This window comes from Panthera leo, chromosome B3, assembly GCF_018350215.1.
Source record: "Panthera leo isolate Ple1 chromosome B3, P.leo_Ple1_pat1.1, whole genome shotgun sequence".
NCBI lineage: Eukaryota > Metazoa > Chordata > Mammalia > Carnivora > Felidae > Panthera > Panthera leo.
In genome coordinates this window covers 60,567,351-60,588,558 of record NC_056684.1, presented here as the reverse complement: position 1 = coordinate 60,588,558, position 21,208 = coordinate 60,567,351, and the positions used below count along the sequence as shown (strand labels likewise).

Genomic DNA, 21,208 nt, shown 5'->3' with positions numbered 1-21,208 from the left:
CAGTTAGAGGGGCCCATTGGGACTGGTAGACGTGGATATTGCCACAAGGTGGTGCTCAGTTCATCTTTGCTTTTAGCGCTAAAAATGGCAATTTTCCCAACAGTTCCAGGGAACAAATAGAAATCACTTTGGTTTTATGAAATTGATCTCATGGGCTCTCATGTCTCCTTTTCTTTGGGAGTTGAACAGATACGATACTTTGCTCCCCCTGACACGTTGGGCTGAAGACAGGAAATTTGTCAGGACTATTGTGCACAGCTGGGCAGGCAGGCTGTGCCCTGTTCACAGGGATGGGCAGAGACTGGAGGAAGGGGTGCCTTTTTCTTTTCTTTTCTTTTTTTTTTTTTTTTTTTTTGAGAGACAGAGACAGCACAAGCAGGGGAGGGGCAGAGAGAAAGGGAGACACAGAATCCGAAATAGGCTCCAGGCACTGAGCTGTCAGCACAAAGCCTGACTCAGGACTCAAATTCACAGACTGCAAGACCACCTGAGCCAAAGTTGGACACTTGACTGACTTAGCCACCCAGGTGCCCCAAAGGGCACCTTTTTCTAATCAGTCCATCTATGGTGGCCATTTCTGCATAGTTACTCAGCCAGCAGGGGTGTTTTTTCTAATTCAAACAAAGACACCTAATGAGTTAGAGTGGCCCTACAGTATATGCCCTCCCTCCTCCCCCAAAGCTCATAATGGCTGGGAAAACCACTTCTTAGAAGATGGTCAAGCCCTAACCTCTGCAGACTCAGTCCTAAGGTTCTGACCATTCACCTTGCCATTCTGCAAGAGTGCCTCTGATTAGTCTCCCCGACCAGGACCAGGCAGGACAGCCCCCTGTACAGGATTCTGTCCCCATTCCCACCCCAGCCCTCAGGGCAAGACAGAAAACCCCCTTTCCAGAAAGGCCCATAGCAAGAGTTTTTTCTCTTTGCCCAAGACCCTGTTCAAGGGTGAGAAAGTGAAGCTGGTACGGCTGCGGAATCCCTGGGGCCAGGTGGAGTGGAACGGCTCCTGGAGTGACAGGTAGGTGAGGGGGACGGTCCATGAGAAGTGGACAAACAGCCTGGGGCAAGGCTGGGGTGCATATCAAGATATACGAGGATTACAAATGCGTGGTCTAAAATTACCCTCCAGACCCATGATCCACAAAGGGGAAGTGGGTATGTGGGCTCTAGGGAAAGGCCCACAGAAGAGCCAGGAGAGCTGGGGATCCAGAGACCTCACTGATGGCCATTGACTGGAAAGTTTCTAAAAAGCACGGGCTAGGTCCAGGTAGAAGCAAAGTGTGAATGCAGGGGTCTGGACTAGACAAGGGATTTCCCTTCTCAGAGTCTCTGTGTCCTTATCTGTAAAATGGAAACAATACTAACACTTACGTGGTGGGCTGGAGAGTGCCTAGCCAGTGCTAAGATTTCCTGTCCCTTGCTGTCCCCATGAAAAAGGTGCACAGTCCCCCTGAAAGATCTTACCCCTTATCACTGAATGGGATGAACTGGGGGCAGCAAAAGTACAAACACGGGGGACATTTACAAAGAAACATTTACAAGTCTTCATAGGCTGATGGCCAATTGCCTCACTGAGTGGAGACAAGCCCCTTGAGTGCCTCTTTTATTCCCAAGAGGAGATAGCAGGACTCAGTAGCCATGTGTGCCTTCAGCCCCTGTGCTTACCTCCACCCAGGGCACCATCGTTACTGGTTCATTCAGCTCTTCATTTGCTGAGTAAGTCTTATTGAGCACCTACTGAACAGCAGGTACAGGCCCAGGCACTGAGGATATTCTGTGAATAGGCAGCCTCCCTGGATGACTGACGGGCCAACTCTAGTCCTCTTACTGCCTCTTGCAGCCATTCTCTGGCATTCCTTCACTCATCAGGGAGACAAATCCTTACTTCCTCTGTGCTGAGTGTGCGGCCAGTTCCATGCTACTAGCTGGGACCTAGAGACGAACAGACATAGGCCCTGCCCCTGCAGACTCCAGTGGGAAGGACAAAAAAAGCCCCACTGATGATTAAAATAAATGCTATCATAAAGGTCACAAAGAAGGAGCCCCTCACCTAGTTTGCATGGGACAGGAAGAATAGAAAAATGTGGCCTGGTGAGAGTGGCATTTGACCTGTGCTCTCTGCTCTGGGAAGACCCTCAGTGCCCCAGCAGTTGTCCACTCTACTGGGCCAGGTCACCCACAGGGACCCTCACTGTGTCCTCCAGCCTCATTGTTTGGTGTCCAGCCTTAACTCATGTCCTGCCAATGCCTCGGCTGCAGGGACTGCTGACAAGTGGGGCCCATCTCTGGGTCACTCAAGACCACCCTCCCTGTATTGTGTCCTCCCCCCCCCCCTTTTTTTAATATTTATTTATTTTTGAGAGAGAAAGAGAGGGAGGGGCATAGAGAGTGGGAGACAGAGAATCACAAGCAGGCTCCACACTGTCAGAGGAGAGCCCGATGTGGGGCTCGAACTCACAAACCCTGAGATCACGACCTGATGCTTAACCAGTTCAGCCAGTTGAGCCACCTGAGCCACCTAGGGGCCCTCCCAACCCCCCCCAACCCAGGTCCCTCCTTCTGCTCTCTCAGTAATCTCCATTTCCCCTCTATTATTCCCTGACCCCAAGAACTTCCTCAATCTTTTACCTTTCCAAGGACAACCCAGTTTAGTTTTATTCTCCTCAACAATCCTGAAACACAGATGTGTTGTTTCCTCCCTCTTGAGGAGAGATGTGGAAAAATCATCCTGCCTTTAGAAACATGAAGCCAGGCTATTTCCTGGGGTGACAGGAGAAAGGAAATGTTTACATACTTGGTGTTTTTCTCAGTAACTCAGTTACTTATTAGATGGCAGGCACTGGTCTAAAAGTTTTACATGTATTATTTCATTCATTGCTCATCACAGCCATATAAGTAGATCATAATACTCATTCTTCTTTTGCAATTGAGAAAACAGAAGCTGAGAGGTTAAGTGCCATGCCCAAGGTTATGTATCTAGGAATGGTATTATCAAATGGCATCCAGTTAATCTATTTCCAAAGGTCAACTCTTAACCTTTAAAGTGAGGAGGGATATGGGGCACCTGGGTGGGTCAGTCAGTTAAGCGGACGACTTCAGCTGAGGTCATGATCTCGAAGTCCCAGAGTTCAATTCCCGTGTTGGCCTCTTTGCCGACAGCTCACAGCCTGGAGCCTGCTTCAGATTCTGTGCTTCTGTCTCTGTCCCTCCCCTGTTCACTCTCTCTCTGTCTCTCTCAAAAACAAACAAAAACAAAAAAACAAAAATGAAAAACATTAAAAAAAATTTAAAGTGTGAGGAGGAAACAAAAAATTGTCCAGAGAAAGGTTAAGCCCTTACAAACCCATTTAAGGCCTTACTTACTCCTGAGGATAGTAGAAGGCCATTACTGGGTTTTACACTGAGGGAATCAGATCAGATTTCCATATCTGATGCTTCCTGCTTGCTGCAATTTGGAGATGGGCTACTCTTTCAACTTTTTCGTATTTCTCTTGATACCTCCTGTCCCATCCCACATCAGGCCTCTCTCGTTCTTCTTCCTTCCATAATTCCTCCATTTTCCCTCCAGCTGGAAGGACTGGAGCTTTGTGGACAAAGCTGAGAAGGCCCGTCTGCAGCACCAGGTCACTGAGGATGGAGAGTTCTGGTGAGTCCAGGACCCAAGAGGACCCTGAAGGGTAAGGGATCCAGTGGGGAGCTGAAATCTGAAACCTCAATCCCTGGAAAGAGGCCATCACATTGTAGCCCTCAGGAGATCTGGGCCCTGCTCTCTTCCTCCAGCCCAAAGCCCAACAGGATGGGGTTCTGAGAGGAGCCAGCCAGGTCACAGAAACAAGGAGAGCCTGGGACCAGGCCAGCACAAGGTGGCTCCTGCTTCGCCTATATCCCTCCGACGTGCACATGGCCCCGGCCACTTGCTCCCTGTCTCCTGGGCCAAAGCAGCTCTGCTTTGCTCACCCAATGCCACCCTCATCCTCACTCGGCTCATTTCTACTCAGCCCTTGAGTCTCAGCTTAAAGGAAATTTTCCGGATCCCTGTGTTTTGCCCAGAACTGGGATTAATTAGTGAGACTCATCATCCTTGAAATTGCTTGCTTAGTTGTCTGTCCTTCCTCAAACTGTCTTTCTTTGCGGTGAGCCCAGCACAGCACCGGGGCCCAAAGCAGAGGCACACGGTGCCATTGGGAGAACTGAATTGCTACCGAGCTCTCCCATAGAAGACACAGGAGTTTGAGCTATTACTGGAAGAGACAGTAGTTTGGGGTGGAGACATGAGAACTGACAGTGTTTACCCGAACGAGGAAGGGCAGGGGCGTCCCTGGGGCCATGCCCGAGTTCCTGTGAACTGTGGGATCGTGCTGCTCCCGTCCCCGAGTCTTACCTCTCCCAGCCTCCCATATGGGTCTCTCTCTTCCAACCTCTCAGGATGTCATATGACGATTTCATCTACCATTTCACAAAGCTGGAGATCTGCAACCTCACGGCTGACGCCCTGGAGTCCGACAAGATGCAGACGTGGACGGTCTCCGTGAACGAGGGCCGCTGGGTGAGGGGCTGTTCTGCCGGAGGCTGCCGCAACTTCCCAGGTGGGAGAGGCTCGGGATGGGGGAGGGTCCAAGGGCAAAAAGTTCCAGGTGGAATAATACCATTCACTGAGTCTGTATTAAGTTCCAGGTGTATCTTATCTTATTAAACCCTCCCCGTTTTACCAAGAAGGAAACCGCCTGCTGAGGAGTGTGCGGTGGGGAGCTGGTAACAACTTTTAAGCAGGACACTGTGTCGGAACAACACTACATTCATAATGCTGAGGATGGGACTGGAAAACGGAGTTAGCAGAGCCTGCCAGGGCACAAGCCAGAGATGATGAAAACCAAAGCAAGTCGGGGGCAGCAGAGATGGAGGGAAGAGGGCAGATTTAGGGAACAGAATATTGAAGAGTGACTTCAAGCTTCCCATTTGGAGGGCCCGAGTGGATGGTGTCAATGTCGCAATGTAAAACATACAGGAGGGAAAAATCAGCATGTTGTTTGTTTTTTTGGTGGAGTTGGTTGTGGGCTTGTGGGGAGAGGAGTTCGGTTTGGCCCATGGGAAGTTGAGGCACCTGTAGAAATATCCAGGTGAGACGTGTCCTAGAGAATTGGATACACAGATTAGAATGGTACTTGGTTGTATGATTAGAACTTGATATATATTTGTGGAATATATATAGTTCAGGCATCATGGTCATGCAGGGACAGTTAAAAAGTGGATAAAACAGGAGCCCCTGGGTGGCTCAGTCAGTTAAGTGTCCGACTTTCCATCTCAGCTCGGGTCACGATCTCAGGGGTTTGTGAGTTGGAGCCCCACATGAGGCTCACAGCTGTCAGTTCAGAGCCTGCTTTGGATTCTCTGTCTCCCTCTTTCTCTGCCCCTCCCTGCTCTCCCTCTCTCAAAAATAAACATTAAAAAAAGTTTTTTTAAGTGGATAAGACAGCCTAGGGAGGCAGAATAGTGGGGTGGGAGAGAGGCCTAAGACCACATCCCAAGGACCAACAACATTTAAAGGGCAGGTGAGGAAAGGGAAACCATCAGCAGAGAATGAGACTCACAGCTCCGGGAGGGGGAAGAAGCCACACACAGCCAAGCAGTGAGGCTCCATCTCTATAAAGGTGGAGGCTACCCACACTTCCCCCCACATAGTTTGGCAAATGCCTGAGTCATGCCTTCTCTATTTATTGAGCGCCTGGATGCAGGGGATAAATAGGTTCCCTCTTATTTCCCTTCCTGACCTTTCTCTGAGAGGCAGATCTGAATGTACATTTCCTTCCTTGGGGGCACAGACACTTTCTGGACCAACCCACAGTACCGTCTGAAGCTCCTGGAGGAGGACGATGACCCTGACGACTCGGAGGTGATCTGCAGCTTCCTGGTGGCCCTGATGCAGAAGAACCGGAGGAAGGACCGGAAGCTGGGGGCCAACCTCTTCACCATTGGCTTTGCCATCTACGAGGTGTGCAGTTCCTGACCAGCTTTAGCCCAGGAAACACATTCCTTGGGGGTGGGGAGCCTCCCAAATACTCAGTGCCCCCACCCCGGGCCCCGAACTCCTAGAATCAGACCCTCATGTGTCAGAATCTCTTAGATATTTGTAATGAGTGGAAAAAACCAGGTTGGGGGAGATGGAGCAGGGCTGGGCTGGGGCTGGCCAGATAGATGAGGAGTAGATGAGGAGTCAGACATCTGCATTCACTCCACGGTTGTTGGCATTCCCTCCCTGCAAGAGTTTCATCCTCTTTCAGATCTGAAGTCCACAGAATCTGAGCGTCTTCTTTTTCTGTTTCTCCTCAAGGTTCCCAAAGAGGTACAGAAGTGGCAGCGGCCAGCAGTTGTGTGCAGCATTACCTGGGGGTCCTGTGTCCATCAGTGGCACATCGGGAAGCTTCCTGGTGGGGTTTGAGGACAGGACTATGATAAGAGAGGGTCTCGCCTGGGTCACGCAACTCCAGAGCGGGTGCCTCAGGGTACTGCATGACCCCCTGACTATCACCCTCATGAGAAGCCCTTTCTCCCTTCCCACCAGAGACTCACACATACACTCTCACACATTCATACGCACTTCTTCTCTCACACACATGCATACACTTGCTCACACTCATACACATTTGCACTCACAGTTACACACTCACGCACACAATCACACAGACACATTCTGAGGGTGACTGCCCTCTTTAGGATGGAGGAATCGCCTCCCTCAGACCCCAGCCAAGGCCCCTCCTGCCTCCTTGGGGTCCTTCCCCAGCCTGGAGGTGATTTGGAGCTGACCAGCAGCAGTTCTGGTAAGTGGGGGGAATGATAGACTTGACCTTCACTTCTGAATCACAACAGAAAAAGAGGAGGAAATGGGGTAGGGAGCTCCAGGGATGTTGAGCTATTTGAGGCCTTGGGAATCGGAAGTAGGTAGGTCACGACTGTGAACTGGGTAACCAGGGAGTTGGGGTAACCCCTGGACGGGGACTGTGAGCAGGACAGGACATCCTTCTGGAGGAGCTCAGGTCTCTCGGGCTTTCTCCCCCTCAGATGCACGGGAACAAGCAGCACCTGCAGAAGGACTTCTTCCTGTACAATGCCTCCAAGGCCAGGAGCAAGACCTACATCAACATGCGGGAGGTGTCCGAGCGCTTCCGCCTACCTCCCAGCGAGTATGTCATCGTGCCCTCCACCTATGAGCCCCACCAGGAGGGAGAATTCATCCTCCGGGTGTTCTCTGAAAAAAGGAACCTCTCCGAGTGAGTCAGCCTGCTTTCCCCTCCTGTCCCTAAAAGCCCATGTGGCCCATTCCAGAGATTGGAGATGTGAGGTAGCTGGACCTGTCACCTCCAGGAATCCTGGGATATGTTGACCAGGCTGCCCTTCTTCCTCTGCTCCTGAGTCACTGGCCACATCTCCTCCATTTGTTTAGTCAGTCTGTCATCCCACAGATCTCTATAGAAAACCTACTAAGTTCCAGGCACTCTTTTTCTAGGGACTAAGGATAGAACAATGTATTAAACAGAAAGAAATCCCTGCCCTTATGGAGTTCAACATTCTAGCATGAGACAGCAATGCATAGGGGGAAAAATATGCATATATGTGTTTGAGGGAGATAAGTGATAAGGAGAAAGAAATACAGTAGGGAACAAGGATAGGAGGCATTAGGGGTGACGGAACTTTTAGGTGAGGTGACCAGGGAAGCCAGCAAGGCCACATCCTGCATTTTTTGCGCACTGCAGATGATTTCATAAGCCCAACTACTCTGGACTCTGCCCTTGAGAAACACAAAGTCTAGGGGTAGGTGGCTGAGTCTGGGCACCTGGGCAAAGCCAACAAGAACCCATGTGTCTGCACTTGGCTGCTGGGGATGGTGCCTACATGGGGTTGGTTCCCGTGGTGGGGTATTAGTTCCTGTGGTTCCCTTGAAATCAGCTCTGACTTGGCTCTGAGGACCTGTGTGGCCTGGGCGAATTCTCTCTATGCTTCCTGCTTGCTCCTGGGGACAGTGAGACCCCCGCTCATGTTTGTGTTTCTCCACAGGGAAGTTGAAAATACAATCTCCGTGGATCGGCCCGTGGTGAGTGCTTTAGTTCTTATGTGTGAGAAGGTCCAGAGGCTCACCTTCCCCCATCCAGGCAGGGGACATAGGGGCGGTGGAAGGGAGAGTGGGTATTGGCAGAGAAGATGGGAGTCTGGGGCCTGCAGGGCAATTCTTCCATGTTAGTGCAGTTTCTGTTTGTCCCAACTAGAGGTAACAGGCCTCACGGTACTGGGCCGTGTACTCAATCCAAGGTCTAGGAAGCACAGAAGAAGAGTCCTAGAAGGGAAAAGCAGTTTGAACAGCGAAAGGGAGGGGTCAAGGCCATAGTAAGGGACAACAAGAGCAACAGATTGGATTATGAGAGTCAGTCTCACATATGGAAAAGAATACACACCAGCTCTGGAGTCAGCATCAAAACCTGGGTCCTCCACCTAGAGCTGGGTGATTTGGACAAGTTACATAACCCCTCATTTTCCTACTCTGTAAAATGGGGACAATAATATGTGCCTTGCAAGGCTCTTATGAAGTTTGAATCAATGAGATCATGTATGTGAAGTGCCTGGCATAGCACAGATCCTTAAATGGTGGTTATAATTCATGTGCTTTATATCTCAAAAGGTACTTCCCACATGCATTACCTCACTTGATCCTTGCAAGGTTTCTGAGATGTGATAAGGTTATTATTATCCCTGGTGTTAAGGAAGTAGAGGCTCAGTGGGGTTAAATGGCTCCCCTGGTTCATGGGTCTCATTAAATGGCAGGGGTGAAACTGACATTCAGATTCTCGGAGCCCAGATTCTCCAGGTTCTGAGGCTGCTTCCCCAGTCGCCATGTGGAGACCAGTTCCCACGTGTTTGAGTCCCTGAGTTAGAAGCACAGAGTTGGTATATGTGGCTTCTCTTTGTTAAGGAGCCTTGTGACTGCCTTGGGCCTTTGGGCCTTGGTTTATAAACATCCCCTGTGCTCTGTGTGACTTGGGCCAATAAGAGGACAGCAAATGCCCCACTGAGCTATCTTCTGGGTGGTGACACTCAGGGCTCCAATCCTGACCCTATGCCAGTGCCAGATCTCCAAGTGCCTTCTGAATTATCACAGGACATTCATCTTAGGATTAAATGCATTTGGTTCTATTCTTATCTGTGAAACATTAGTAATCAGGGCAGTATATTGATCAGGAATCTCAAACTCAGGAGCTTATGGGAGCTGGCATGCCACTGAACTGGGTAGGGCAGGCACATGTGGGGCTTTTGATGTCCCTCCACAGACATGTTCACCTGGAGTTCTCAACTGACACCTAGCTTTAGTGTTGGAGGGACAACCGGAGTGGTGGTGACTATGGCATCTGGAGGGTACAGGCAGCAGCTGCCCTCAGCTCCCCAGATCGTTGCCAGTGCAGCCTGCCAGACCTCCTAGTTTTGTTTTAAAGCCCCAAACTTAGATTTCCACATTAAGTCTCTCCCTATGTTATAAATATCTGCTAAAACAAAACGGGGGCGCCTGGCTGGCTCACTCGGTAGAGCACACAATTCTTGATCTCAGGGTTGTGAGTTTGAGCCCCATGTTAGACATGAAGCCAACTTTAAAAGAGTTTTAAAAAATTAAAACAAAACAAACCCCCCCAAACTCTGGAAGTCAAGCAAAATCCATTTTCAGGCCAGTTTGGGTGAGCCACTTTTTTTGGTGTTTTAGAAACTAACTTCACTTAAAAATATAAAACTTTAGCCAGAAGATTCCTTTCCTTGGCCGTGTCTAATAGGAGTGGACTATAAGAACGGCCACCAGAGCGGCCACCAGTCTCTGAGCATGGAGAACTCTGACCTCCCTTCACCCTCCAGGCCTCTTTTGGCTCTGTGTGGCCCCGATTTCTGGACCCCAGAGCCTCACTCCAAGCTGAGGCCCAAATCACAGGAAAGTCAAAAGCCACTGGGTTTTCTGGAAACTTGATTTTCACTTATTCTGCATTTGTTGTTTCCTTTCCTTATGCAGAAAAAGAAAAAAACCAAGGTGGGTGTAACAGGGTGAGTGGGTAGACAGCAGAGTGTGTTTGTGCATGTGTGTGTGTGACAGCATGTGTACCAGACTTGCCTCTTCCCTCACTGACCCCCACCTCGCCTTCCTGGGCCCAGGTCACAGCTAAGGGTGCGGACCAATGTTAGCTAACACTGGCCAGGTGAAGGCTATGGGCCAGGCACTCTTCCAGGTGCTTTCCATGGATATGCTCAATCCTCACAACAACCCCATGACATTGGTACTTTTATCCTCCCCGCTTTCAGAGAAAGAAAAGGTACAGATGGATCCGCTAAATTGTCCAAGTGTGGCAGAAGCAGCACTAAGAGCCCAGGCAGTCTGGCTCCAGAGTCTGCCCTGAACCACCATGCTCACCTTTCATATGAGGGAGGAGGAGGATGGCCAACCAGTGAAAATGGGCCTGATATGGGGGCTCTTGCAAAAACCAGGAGCACCCCTTCTTTCTCAGAAGTGCTAAGAAGGGCTTGATTCTTTGGGGTGGGGGGAACAGCAACTGTTTGTGTTTCCCAGGGTACAGTGAGAAACAGGTGTGTGAGGGTTTCCATGGAGAGAGTCTCAAGATGCCAGGTGCTTGCCCTGGAGGCAGGACTGCTCCTTCTCCCTCCTTTCCGTTCCCTGCCTCCTCCCCACTCCTCCTGTTTCCTTAGCCTGCTCTGTAGGGGATGACAGAGGATGCCCAGAGAGGCTAAGTCACGACCAGGGCTCTTGTTCCAGGTGAAGCTTGTTCCACATCCCTTTCTAGGCAAGCAACCTCTCCATAAGCCTGCTCCTCAAAGCCATGGAACCCAACAGACCTATGTCCAGGTAGCAGTGGAGAAAGGGAAAGAGAACTTCACCCTCATAGCCCCAGAGTTGCTGATCAACTTGACTGGTTTAATGGGGAATGAGAGCTACTTGGACAGCTTCCCCTCTTGGGGTCTTGGGAGGTTGCTATGATCCATTGATTCACCAGGGCCTCAGTGTCCTGATTATAACCACTTTGCTATAACCACATTGCTAAAGGTGACCATGTGTGGTAAGAGCATCTCAGGGACCTCAGAACAAAGCTTTCATCTGGGACCAGCGGCATTGTTTCCTTTGTGTGGTTTTGGAATTCAGAAGTACAGTTGTTTAGCAACTCAAATCCCCTCCTATATCCTAGCTCCATGTACCCCATAACCTTCCCCTTGTCCCCAGGGCCTGTAGTGATGACTAACCCTTTCAGAATTTTGGTTTGACCGCTCAGAGTGCCATACAGAAATGACTGACCTTTGGGCATCCTCGGGCCCATGAGGTACTTAGCCACAGGCCTTCGGATGAGGTTTGGCATTAGTGTTTTATGGTGGTGCCTGGAAGGATCTACCATAGAGGTCCTCTAAGTGTTGACACTGGTGCAGACCAGAGCTGACACTGATCAAGCACCTACCATGCAGCAGGCACTGTGATAGGGGTAAAACATACATTGTTTTCAGTTACAACAGTATCTACAAGGTGGGCGCTATGACTATTCCCCTTTTATAGATACTTTACAAGTATTCAGAGAAGTGAAGAGACTTGCCAAAGAAACAACTAATGAATGGGGAAACTGGAAGCCACATCGATCTGCCCCCAAACCCATGTTTCTTGCCCTCACTGATCTGGTGCAGGCCCCTTACACTCCAAAACCTGTGTTTTCCAGACCCACACTTGGGCCCAGAGATGTGTGCCTGGCAGGGGTGACTCATGGCCACACCATGGCCGAACCATGTCCATAGGCACACATTTCCCCTCCAACTGTGACCCACAGTTGCTCTAGGATCCTCACAGGCATCATTTGCTTGCACAAGACCCTTTGCTTGGAAGGTAAAGCAAGCCAGGGCTGTTGGGGCCTGCTGGGAGCCAAAGTTCTAGGAGCTGTTTCTGTAGGTCTGACCATTTGTGCAGTTCTAGATGAACCACATGGAAAGGCAGAAGGGGATTCAGAAACCGGTCCCATTGCTTTTTTGCTTAGAGAGATTCTGACTGTCGCATTGCTCTCTGCACTGCAGCCATGAGCCCCTATAACCTTGCCTTCCTCTGGCTTTCCCTGTGGGGTGATGGCACCAACGAAGGGTGGCACAGCATGGCAGCCGCTCGCTGCTCTTTTTGTGTCCTCTTCACTTGCTTGAGCATGTCTTGAAAATATCCCTTATATTTGGGTGGCATCTTCAGTGTTTTTGCAGTAGCTCTATATTCAGCCTTGCATGCGATCCCCACCAGAGCCCCATGAGAAAGGCCGAGCAGGTTCTGTTATCCACATTAATGGATGTGTTACGGGAGGCCAGAGAGGTTATTGCTCGTTTGTGAGGACAGGACTGGAATTTTAGCCCTGTGTTCTGACTTCTCACCCATTAATCGGAGTCCTTTTTTCAGTCTGTCCTCTGCGGTGTCGCAGAGGTTCCTTGGAGGTGCCTCTGTAGCTGCCACAGCTGATACAGGTGTGCTGAGGGAAAAGAGCTCTGCCCTCTTCATCAAGCGGAGAGGCTTGTTTTTAATGACATGAGATACGCTGGGCTTCTGGGGAAATTTAATTTGAACAGTGTTTCCATTTGAAAAAAAAAAAAGCCTAAAAATAATAGAACATCATTGTAGTGGATCGCACTACTTTTAACATTCTTAGCGTTTTACTACCTACCTTGTCGAACCCTCCCAGCTCTACCATCAGGAGATAAGGACCTGAGGTCCAGAGAGACTTAGCATCTTACCCCAAGTCACACAGCTTGTTAGCGGCAGGGATGGAGCTTGAACTGAGGTTCAAGAGCTCCCAGCTCTGCTCTTTTCCTCTTCACTGGACAAAGCTGCTCCAGGAGGGAGGTTGCCTCCATGTGCCCGCTCAGCCTGTAATCCTTGCTTCCTTCCTGCCCCTTCCCCACTTCCCTCTTCTCTCCAGCCCATCATCTTCGTTTCGGACAGAGCAAACAGCAACAAGGAACTGGGTGTGGACCAGGAATCAGAGGAGGGCAGAGACAAAGCAAGCCCTGATAAGCCAGAGAAATCCCCACAGGTTTTTGAGCATGTGGCATGAATGGGGTGGCTAGCAAACAGTGGGGGCCTCTGGATTGGAGGGGCTGTATGGTGGGGTGTCCCTTTAACATCTGCAGGTTTGGATTTATCCCAGTGACCTTTTCTCTCATCACGTTCTCCTAAAATTTGGGATGCTGCTTGGGCGAATGTCTTGAGGGGGTGGCAGCCACACCAAGCCAGTCCCAGGCCTGGGAAGGACAGGCTAAGCCTGCCCACTGGAGCCCCCCAGCCAGGACAGCAAAGGAAAAGGAAGGCAGAACCTGGAACACAGCCAGCTTGAGAGAGCCCAAGACAGAACAACTCCTGTGCCCTGGTGTCCTCGAGCTCTTGACAACGAGGGGATAAAGAATAGTAGCAGAAAAGGGATGGACATCCGCACAGGAGTCCTGTGGAGCCCAGGGAAGGGTATTAGATTGATGTGGGGAGAGGAGGTCATATAAAGCTTTAGTGGAGATGAGGCTGAGGGACCAAAGTCCACAGATCAATCTGGGGCCACCTCCTCCATCGTGGAATGTCCATTGTGGAATGTCCTCCTCCATCGTGGGCATCCTCTGAGGATTTGGCCTCGAAGACAGAGGTGGCAGGAAGTACCAAAATGGTCTGGTCCCCTTTGTCCTTCTAGAGCTCATTTGGTTCGGATGGTCAAACTCAAAACAGTGGTGGGGGTGGGGAGAGAAGACCAAGGGGGCTGTCTACATGTCGGCATGGCTTATCTAACTCCTCTGGCTGGGATGTCTGGAGTGAAGGGTCGCTGGGCCTAGAGGATTGTCACTCCCGCTCTCTAGGTTCAACTGAGAAAAGCCATTTGTCCTGTACCCAGCTCCTGCTGCCACCTAGGGCTGGTTTAGGCACTCTGGCTCCCTCAACCCGAAGGAACTTTCCTCGTGGGTCCGTCTGTCTCCCTGATCACTGTGAACCACTTTTCCTTTGTGCTTCTACAGCCACGGCCTGGCAACACCGGCCAAGAGACTGAGGAGCAGCAGCAGTTCCGGAACATTTTTAGGCAGATAGCAGGCGAGGTGAGTACCGCCAACCTGGACTCCTACAGAGGCTCCTCTCCTTGATTAGCTGCTCAGATGACCAGTTATTTCATTATTGTTCAGTAGGGGTCCTTCTGGCTTTTGGTGGAAGCGGGGGATATGCATGTGTGCCACAGAAATCCACACACAAATCCTCAGGTCCTTGAGTTTAGACCAACATCCACTTGGGTGCCTCGGAGGCCTTTTTGCTCCGAGCTGCCTACTGTGGTCTGGACACTGAGGGTGCTGTGTCTTCCTTGGAAAAACCCCAGCCTCCCGTGACAGAATAGCACTGACAGGGACTTTACCAACATGGAGAGCTGGGATTTGTTTTGCAAACTCTCTGTTCCATCAGCTACTGTCCCCTTGGACTGTCATTCTCTACTCCCTTCCTCCTCAGGATATGGAGGTCTGTGCAGATGAGCTCAAGAATATCCTTAACACGGTTGTGAACAAACGTGAGTGGCTCAGACTGTGTGTGGAGGACGGGCAGGCAATGAGTGTGTGTCCGGTTATCTGAAAGAAGCTCCTCACTCTTCTCCATACCTCCCAGATAAGGACCTGAAGACACAAGGGTTCACGCTGGAGTCCTGCCGTAGCATGATTGCTCTCATGGATGTATCCTTCCCGCCACCCTTCCCCTGCCCCATGCAGCCCCTGGGGGCCAAAGCAACAATGAGGGTGCCCAGTGAGAAAGAGGGGCCGTTGGAGGAGGCACAGCAGGGCAAGACATTGGGTTGTAACCAGCCCCTAACCTCTGCCCTCACTTCAGGCCTGGGATTCTGCCTAAGGCCCTGCCCGAGCAAAAATGGTCCTGAGGAGATAGGCTCCTTGGGTTTTAGAGCAGACACTAACTTTGGCTGAGAAGGTGTGGAGGGGAGGGTTAAACCCCAGGACAGGACAGTGGGTAGGATATCTGGGGCAGAGCCTTCCTGTGAGGCGACCTTCCCTGTAGTCCCCTAGACCCCCCTTCCTTCCAACCCAGGGGGATTTCGCTATGTGTGCCCTGTAGCCCTGACCTCCTTCCTCCAGACAGATGGCTCTGGGAGGCTGAACTTGCACGAGTTCCATCACCTTTGGAAGAAGATTAAAGCCTGGCAGGTGAGAAGAGAACGAAGCAAGGGAGTGAAAGAGGGGGTTAATTCAAGGGGTTACTATGTGACCTCTGTCCTGAAATTTTCTATTGCCAGAAAATTTTCAAACACTATGATACAGACCAGTCTGGTACCATCAACAGCTATGAGATGCGAAATGCAGTCAATGATGCAGGTGCTGGGGAAGCAAGTGGGTGGTGGGGATGTGGACTCGGGCTGGTGGAAGCAGGAGCTGGAGGGTGGGGGCAGAAGGCCGCTAGGGGCCTACTAGCCAAAGGAAGGAGAAAGTGCTTCTCATCCCCCAGGCCAGAGTGGCTGAGAGGCAGGGAAAATAGAATGCCAAAGTAATCCTCAGCCTCCTTCGTCCTCTCCCGTGCCGCCCCCTACAGGATTCCACCTCAACAGCCAGCTCTACGACATCATCACCATGCGGTATGCAGACAAGCACATGAACATCGACTTTGACAGCTTCATCTGCTGCTTCGTCAGGCTGGAGGGCATGTTCAGTAAGTGCGGGGGCTACCTTTCTGCACTCTTGTGCCCCTCCTCCCACAGTGACAGGAGCCGCAATAGGAACCTCAGCCTGATCATCTTCTAGTCTACTCCATCCAACAGGGTCTGAACAAAAGCACAGACTCTCTTTAAGCTCAGAATGGGCTGGCAAAGGGAGGATGATGGTTGATACTCGGCCCAGCAGATTTTTGTGCTGAAGGACAACACTTAGTGCACAGTCCTCTTAAGAAAAGTTACAATACTGGAGGGGAAGGGACCCTTTAACTGGCCTCTGGCCTGTGCATTCTTCCACACAGGAGCTTTCAATGCATTTGACAAGGATGGAGACGGTATCATCAAACTCAACGTGCTAGAGGTAAAGCCTAATAGAAGCAGTACACTCACCACATGCCTTCAAATTCAGGGTGGAGGAATCATTGAAGGTGGAGGGATGGAACGGGAACGGAATGGAAAGGGAAGCTCAGCAAGGAATGTGGCTCGTAGGAAATGCGTACTGGGAGAAGGCTCCAACGGGGACTTGGATCCTAAAAGCTTTTAGGCTGGAAAATATACCTTTCTAGTAGAGATCGGAGAAGCATGCCATAAACCACTGCTTCTTAGAAAAATCTTCCCAGTGTCTGGCATGCTGGGGATGTCCCTTTCCCCCTACCCTATCACACCCTTAAGGTTGGGCTCTCTTTTCTTGTTCACATTCTGATCCTGGGACTTCCTCTTTCAGTGGCTGCAGCTCACCATGTATGCCTGAACCAAGCTGGCCTCACCCAAGGCCATACAGATCACTCAGGATTTCCATTTCATCCAATATAGCTACAGCCACTTACCTCAAAGGACACAGTAGCTGCACCTACCCCCCTCCCACCCCCCCCACCCCCCCGCAAGCCTCCAGGCGCCTCCTTGGTCTCTTTCCTCCTCTACTTCACTCCCCACTCAGCCTCAGGGCATCTGTCCATCTGTCACGCCCACACTGACCCATCAGTTAAGGAACGAGGGAGAACAATTTTGTCCCTTTGCCAAATGGAGGCAAGTGTCTGTCTGCCTCAGGTAGTTGTAGCCCAGCTGAGAGGCTTGCTCAGAATCTGAGTGGCCTCACTTCTGAAGGAAGTTCCTTAGCTTGCCCTAGGCTGTTCCCGGAAGCATTTGCCAATGGCACTCAGCATTTGCCGTGCTAGAGTCCTCCATCACCTTCATGTTGTCCCACTCATGGGACAGTAACCAAACTAGTACTTGGTTCTGATTGTTTCAGGATGGGCCCGCTCCGGGATAAACTAGCTCAGTGGAAGAGGGCTTGGATACTTTGGGCTGTATGACTCATAAGTTTGGCTGCATTCTGAAAAGAGTTGATCTAAATAAAGGCATGTGTATGGCTGGTTTGGTTGTGTTTTTGTTTTCTCACATTTAGATATCAGCCAGAGCAGGGTTGAGTAGCTTCAAATCTTACACCCCTCTATCAGGCAGAGAGCCCTTGTTTCAGAATACAAGGATGGAAGACACATACACACACAAACAAAACCTGGGCCCCGTGTTAACCATGCCTATTGGTATTTCTTGAACATGGGAATCACTCAGATACTTTCCAAGATCAATGAGGAAAGGAAGGGGGAACAGCTGTTGGTGTACAGAATAGCAAGAATAAATGGGTCACCTTGTAACTGGAGGGGCTGGTTACCTGAGTGTAACGAAACCATGATGTAGGTGCAGTTTTTTGGGGAGTTATGCGTGTCAGGCATACGACGCTAGAATTCAACATGTGTATACACTACAAAGTGATCACCCCAAAATCTGCTTACCATCCATTACCCTACAAGCAACCCTCTTTCATACCTATCCCCTAGTGCCCCACCCCCTAAACCCCTTCCCCTCTGGTAACCACAGGTCTGTTTCTGTATCTGAGTTTTTGTGATTCCACATATGAGCAAAATCATACAGTATTTGTCTTTCTCCTTCTGATTTATTTCACTTAGCTTAATACTCTCAAGGTCCACCTATGTTGTTGCCAAGAGCAAGATTTCATTTTGTTTTTTTTTTTTAAAGCTCAGTAGTATTCCATACATACACACCACATCTTCTTTATCCATGCATCCACTGATGGACATATAGGTTGTTTCCGTATCTTGGCTATTGTAAAAAATGCTGCAGTGAACATAGGGGTGCATGTATCTTTTCCATAGTGGCTGCAACAACTTATAACCCACCGACTGTATGAGGGTTCCCTTTCCTCTACATTCTCACCAACACTTATTATCTTTTTGATAATAGCACAGAGCTGACAGATGTGAGGTGATAACTCATGGTGGTTTTTACATTTCCCTAATAATGAATGATGTTGAGTATCTTTTCATGTGCCTGTTGACCATCTGAATGTCTTCTTTGGAGAAATGTCTATTCAGATCATCTCCCCACTTTTTAATTGGGTCTTTTGTTGTGGTTGAGTTACCTGAGCTCTTTACATATTTTAGATCTGAACCCCTTACCAGATGTATAATTTCCAATTATGTTCTCCCATTTAGTAAGTTGCTTTTTTGTTTTGATGATGTTTCCTTCACTGTGCAGAACCTTTTTAACTTGATATGGTTGCACTTATTTTTGCTTTTGTTTCTGTTGCCTTTCGAGTCTGACCACAAAAACATTACTAAGAGGATGTCATGGAGCTTACCACCTATGTTTTTTTTCCAAGAATTTTATGGTTTCAGGTCTCAGATTCAAGCCTTTAATCCGTTTTGAGTTAATATTTGCGTATGGTAGAAGACCATGGTCTAGTTTCATTCTTTTGCATGTGGCTGATCAGTTTTCCCACCACTATGTATTGAAGAGACTGTCCTTTCTCACTGTATGTTTCCACTTCGTCAGAAATTAATTGCCTATATAGGTGTGGATTTATTTCTGGGCTCTCATTTCTGCTGCATCGATCTGTGTATCTGTTTTTGTGCTGGTACCATACTGTATGACTCCTATAGCTTTGTAGAATGGTTTGAAACCAGGCAGCAATGATACCTCCAGCTTGGGTCTTGTCAAGATTGCCTTGCATTTTGGGGTTCTTTTGTGGTTTCATACAAATTTTAAGATTGTTCTATTCCCTGAAATATGTCATTGGTGTTTTGATAGGGATTCATTAAAATCTATGGATTGCTTTGGGTAACATAGGCATTGTAACCATATTAATTCCTCCAATCCAGGAGTATTGAGTATCTATTTGTGTCCCCAGTTTCTTTTATTAATGTTTTGTAGTTACCAATGTGTAAGTGTTTACCTCCTTAGTTCAATTTATTGCTAGGCATTTTATTCTTTTTGATGCAACTGTAAATAGGATTGTTTTCTGGATTTTTGATAGTTCATTATTACTGTTTAGCAATACAACATGTTTTTGTATATTGATTTTGTATCCTGCAACTGTACTGAATTTTTTATTCCAAGTTTTTTTGTTTGTGTGTGGTTTTTTTTTTTTTTTTTTTTTTTTTTTTTTTTTTTTTTTTTTTTTTTTTTTTTACAGGATCTTTAGGGCTTTCTACATATAATATCATGTCATATGTAAATAGTAACAGTTTTACTTCTTCTTCTGATCTGGATGCATATCTTTTTCTCACCAAATTGTCTGGCTAGGACTTCTAATACTATGTTGAATAAAAGTGGTTAAGTGAGCATCCTTGTCCTGTTCCTGATCTTAGACAAAATGCTTGCAGCTTTTCCCCATTGACTATATTGTTATGTTATCATAAATGTTGAATTTTGTCAAATGCTTTTTCTCCATTTATTGAGATGATCATGTTTTTATCCTTCTTTTTGTTAATGTGGCGAATGACACTGATTTACAGATGTTGAACCACCCTGTATTACTGGAATAGATCCCATTTGATCATGGGTATGATCCTTTTATTTTTTTTAAACTTTTTTTTTTTTAACGTTTATTTATTTTTGAGACAAAGACAGACAGAGCATGAATGGGAGAGGGGCAGAGACAGAGGGAGACACAGAATCCGAAGCAGGCTCCAGGCTCTGAGCCATCAGCCCAGAGCGCGACGCAGGGCTCAAACTCACGGAGCGCGAGATCGTGACCTGAGCTGAAGTCGGACACTTAACCGACTGAGCCACCCAGGCGCCCCTCCTTTTATTTTTATTTTTTTAGTGTTTTATTTATTTTTAAGACAGAGAGAGACAGAGCATGAGTGGGGATGGGGCAGAGAGAGAGGGACACACAGAATCTGAAGCAGGTTCCACGCTCTGAGCTGTCAGCACAGAGCCTGGTGCAGGGCTTGAACCCATGAACTGAGATAATGACCTGAGCCAAAGTCGGACGCTCAACCGACTGAGCCACCTGGGTGCCCCAATCCTTTTATTTTGGGGGGGATATGATTCCTTTTTAAAAATGTTTATTTTTGAGAGAAAGTGCGTGCGCATGAGCATGAGTGGGGGAGGGGTAGAGAGAGAAGGAGACACAGAATCTGAAGCAGGCTCCAGGCTCTGAGCTGTCAGCACAGAACCCAACCTGGGGCTCGAACCCACAAACTGTGAAACCATGACCTGAGCTGAAGTTGGACGCTTAACCAACTCAGCCTCCCAAGCACCCTAAGACATGATCCTTTTAATGTATTAATTCGATTTGCTAGTATTCTGTTGAGGATTTTTGAATGTCTATTCATCAGGAATATTGGCTTGTAATTTTCTAGTGGCATCCTTGTCTAGTTTGGGCATTAGGGTAATAATGGCCTTGTAAAATGAGTTTGAGAGTGTTCCCTCCTCCTGTTTTTTGTTTGTTTTGAAGAATCTGAGAATTACTACCCATTCTTCTTAAAGAATGGGTATTAATTCTTCTTTGAATGTTTGGTAGAATTCACCACGGAAGCCATCTGGTCCTGGACTTTTGTTTGTTGGGAGGTTTTTGATTATTGATTTAGTTTCCTTACTAGTAACCAGTCTGTTCAGATTTTCTATCTCTTCTTGATTCAGCATCGGTAGGTGGTATGTTTCTAGGAATTGATCCATCTCTCCCAAGTCGTCAAATTTGTTGGTGTTCATAGTCTCTTAGATTTATACTTCTGTGGTATCAGTTGCAATGTCTCCTCCCTTTCTTTCTGATTGTGAGTCCTTTTTTTCTTGGTGAGTGTGGCTAAAGGTTTGTCAGTTTTATCTTGTCAATGCAGCAGCTCTTAGTCACTGACCTTTCTACTGTCTTTGCAGTCTCTATTTCATTTATTTCCACTCTGATATTTGTTTCCTCCCTCCTACTTACTTTGGGCTTTTTCTTTTTATATGTTATTTTAACTAGAACATTAGATTGGGATTTTTATTTTTCTTGAGGTAGGCCTGTGATGCATCCCACAGAATTTGGTAGGTCTTACTTCTATATCTTTGATTTCTTCAATGACCTACTGACTGTTCAGTGGCATATTGTTTAGTGTCCCTATTTTTGTGTTTTTCCAGTTTTCTAGTTTTTCCAGTTTTCTTGTATTTGATTTCTAGTTGCATACCATTGTAGTTGGAGAAGATGC

The 21,208-nt window shown here is 48.4% G+C and overlaps 1 protein-coding gene across 3 annotated transcripts in view; it reads left to right on the top strand.

Moving 5' to 3' along the window:
* The window catches only part of CAPN3 (calpain 3), a 50,286-nt gene extending 33,760 nt beyond the window's left edge, over positions 1 to 16,526 (top strand). Inside the window, exons 8-24 of one of the 3 annotated variants that reach the window (XM_042942300.1) lie at positions 933 to 1,018; positions 3,569 to 3,646; positions 4,426 to 4,586; positions 5,820 to 5,989; positions 6,329 to 6,340; positions 7,057 to 7,265; positions 8,050 to 8,086; positions 10,037 to 10,054; positions 12,966 to 13,079; positions 14,041 to 14,118; positions 14,519 to 14,576; positions 14,672 to 14,736; positions 15,151 to 15,219; positions 15,309 to 15,387; positions 15,602 to 15,718; positions 16,022 to 16,080; positions 16,444 to 16,526. In XM_042942300.1, coding sequence (XP_042798234.1) covers positions 933 to 1,018; positions 3,569 to 3,646; positions 4,426 to 4,586; positions 5,820 to 5,989; positions 6,329 to 6,340; positions 7,057 to 7,265; positions 8,050 to 8,086; positions 10,037 to 10,054; positions 12,966 to 13,079; positions 14,041 to 14,118; positions 14,519 to 14,576; positions 14,672 to 14,736; positions 15,151 to 15,219; positions 15,309 to 15,387; positions 15,602 to 15,718; positions 16,022 to 16,080; positions 16,444 to 16,470 — 1,437 coding nt within the window. In that variant the 3' untranslated portion in view covers positions 16,471 to 16,526. The remainder of the gene's footprint in view (positions 1 to 932; positions 1,019 to 3,568; positions 3,647 to 4,425; positions 4,587 to 5,819; positions 5,990 to 6,328; positions 6,341 to 7,056; positions 7,266 to 8,049; positions 8,087 to 10,036; positions 10,055 to 12,965; positions 13,080 to 14,040; positions 14,119 to 14,518; positions 14,577 to 14,671; positions 14,737 to 15,150; positions 15,220 to 15,308; positions 15,388 to 15,601; positions 15,719 to 16,021; positions 16,081 to 16,443) is intronic. The other 2 variants (XM_042942299.1, XM_042942301.1) reach the window with 2 other exon arrangements.
* The last annotated feature ends 4,682 nt before the right edge of the window (positions 16,527 to 21,208 follow it).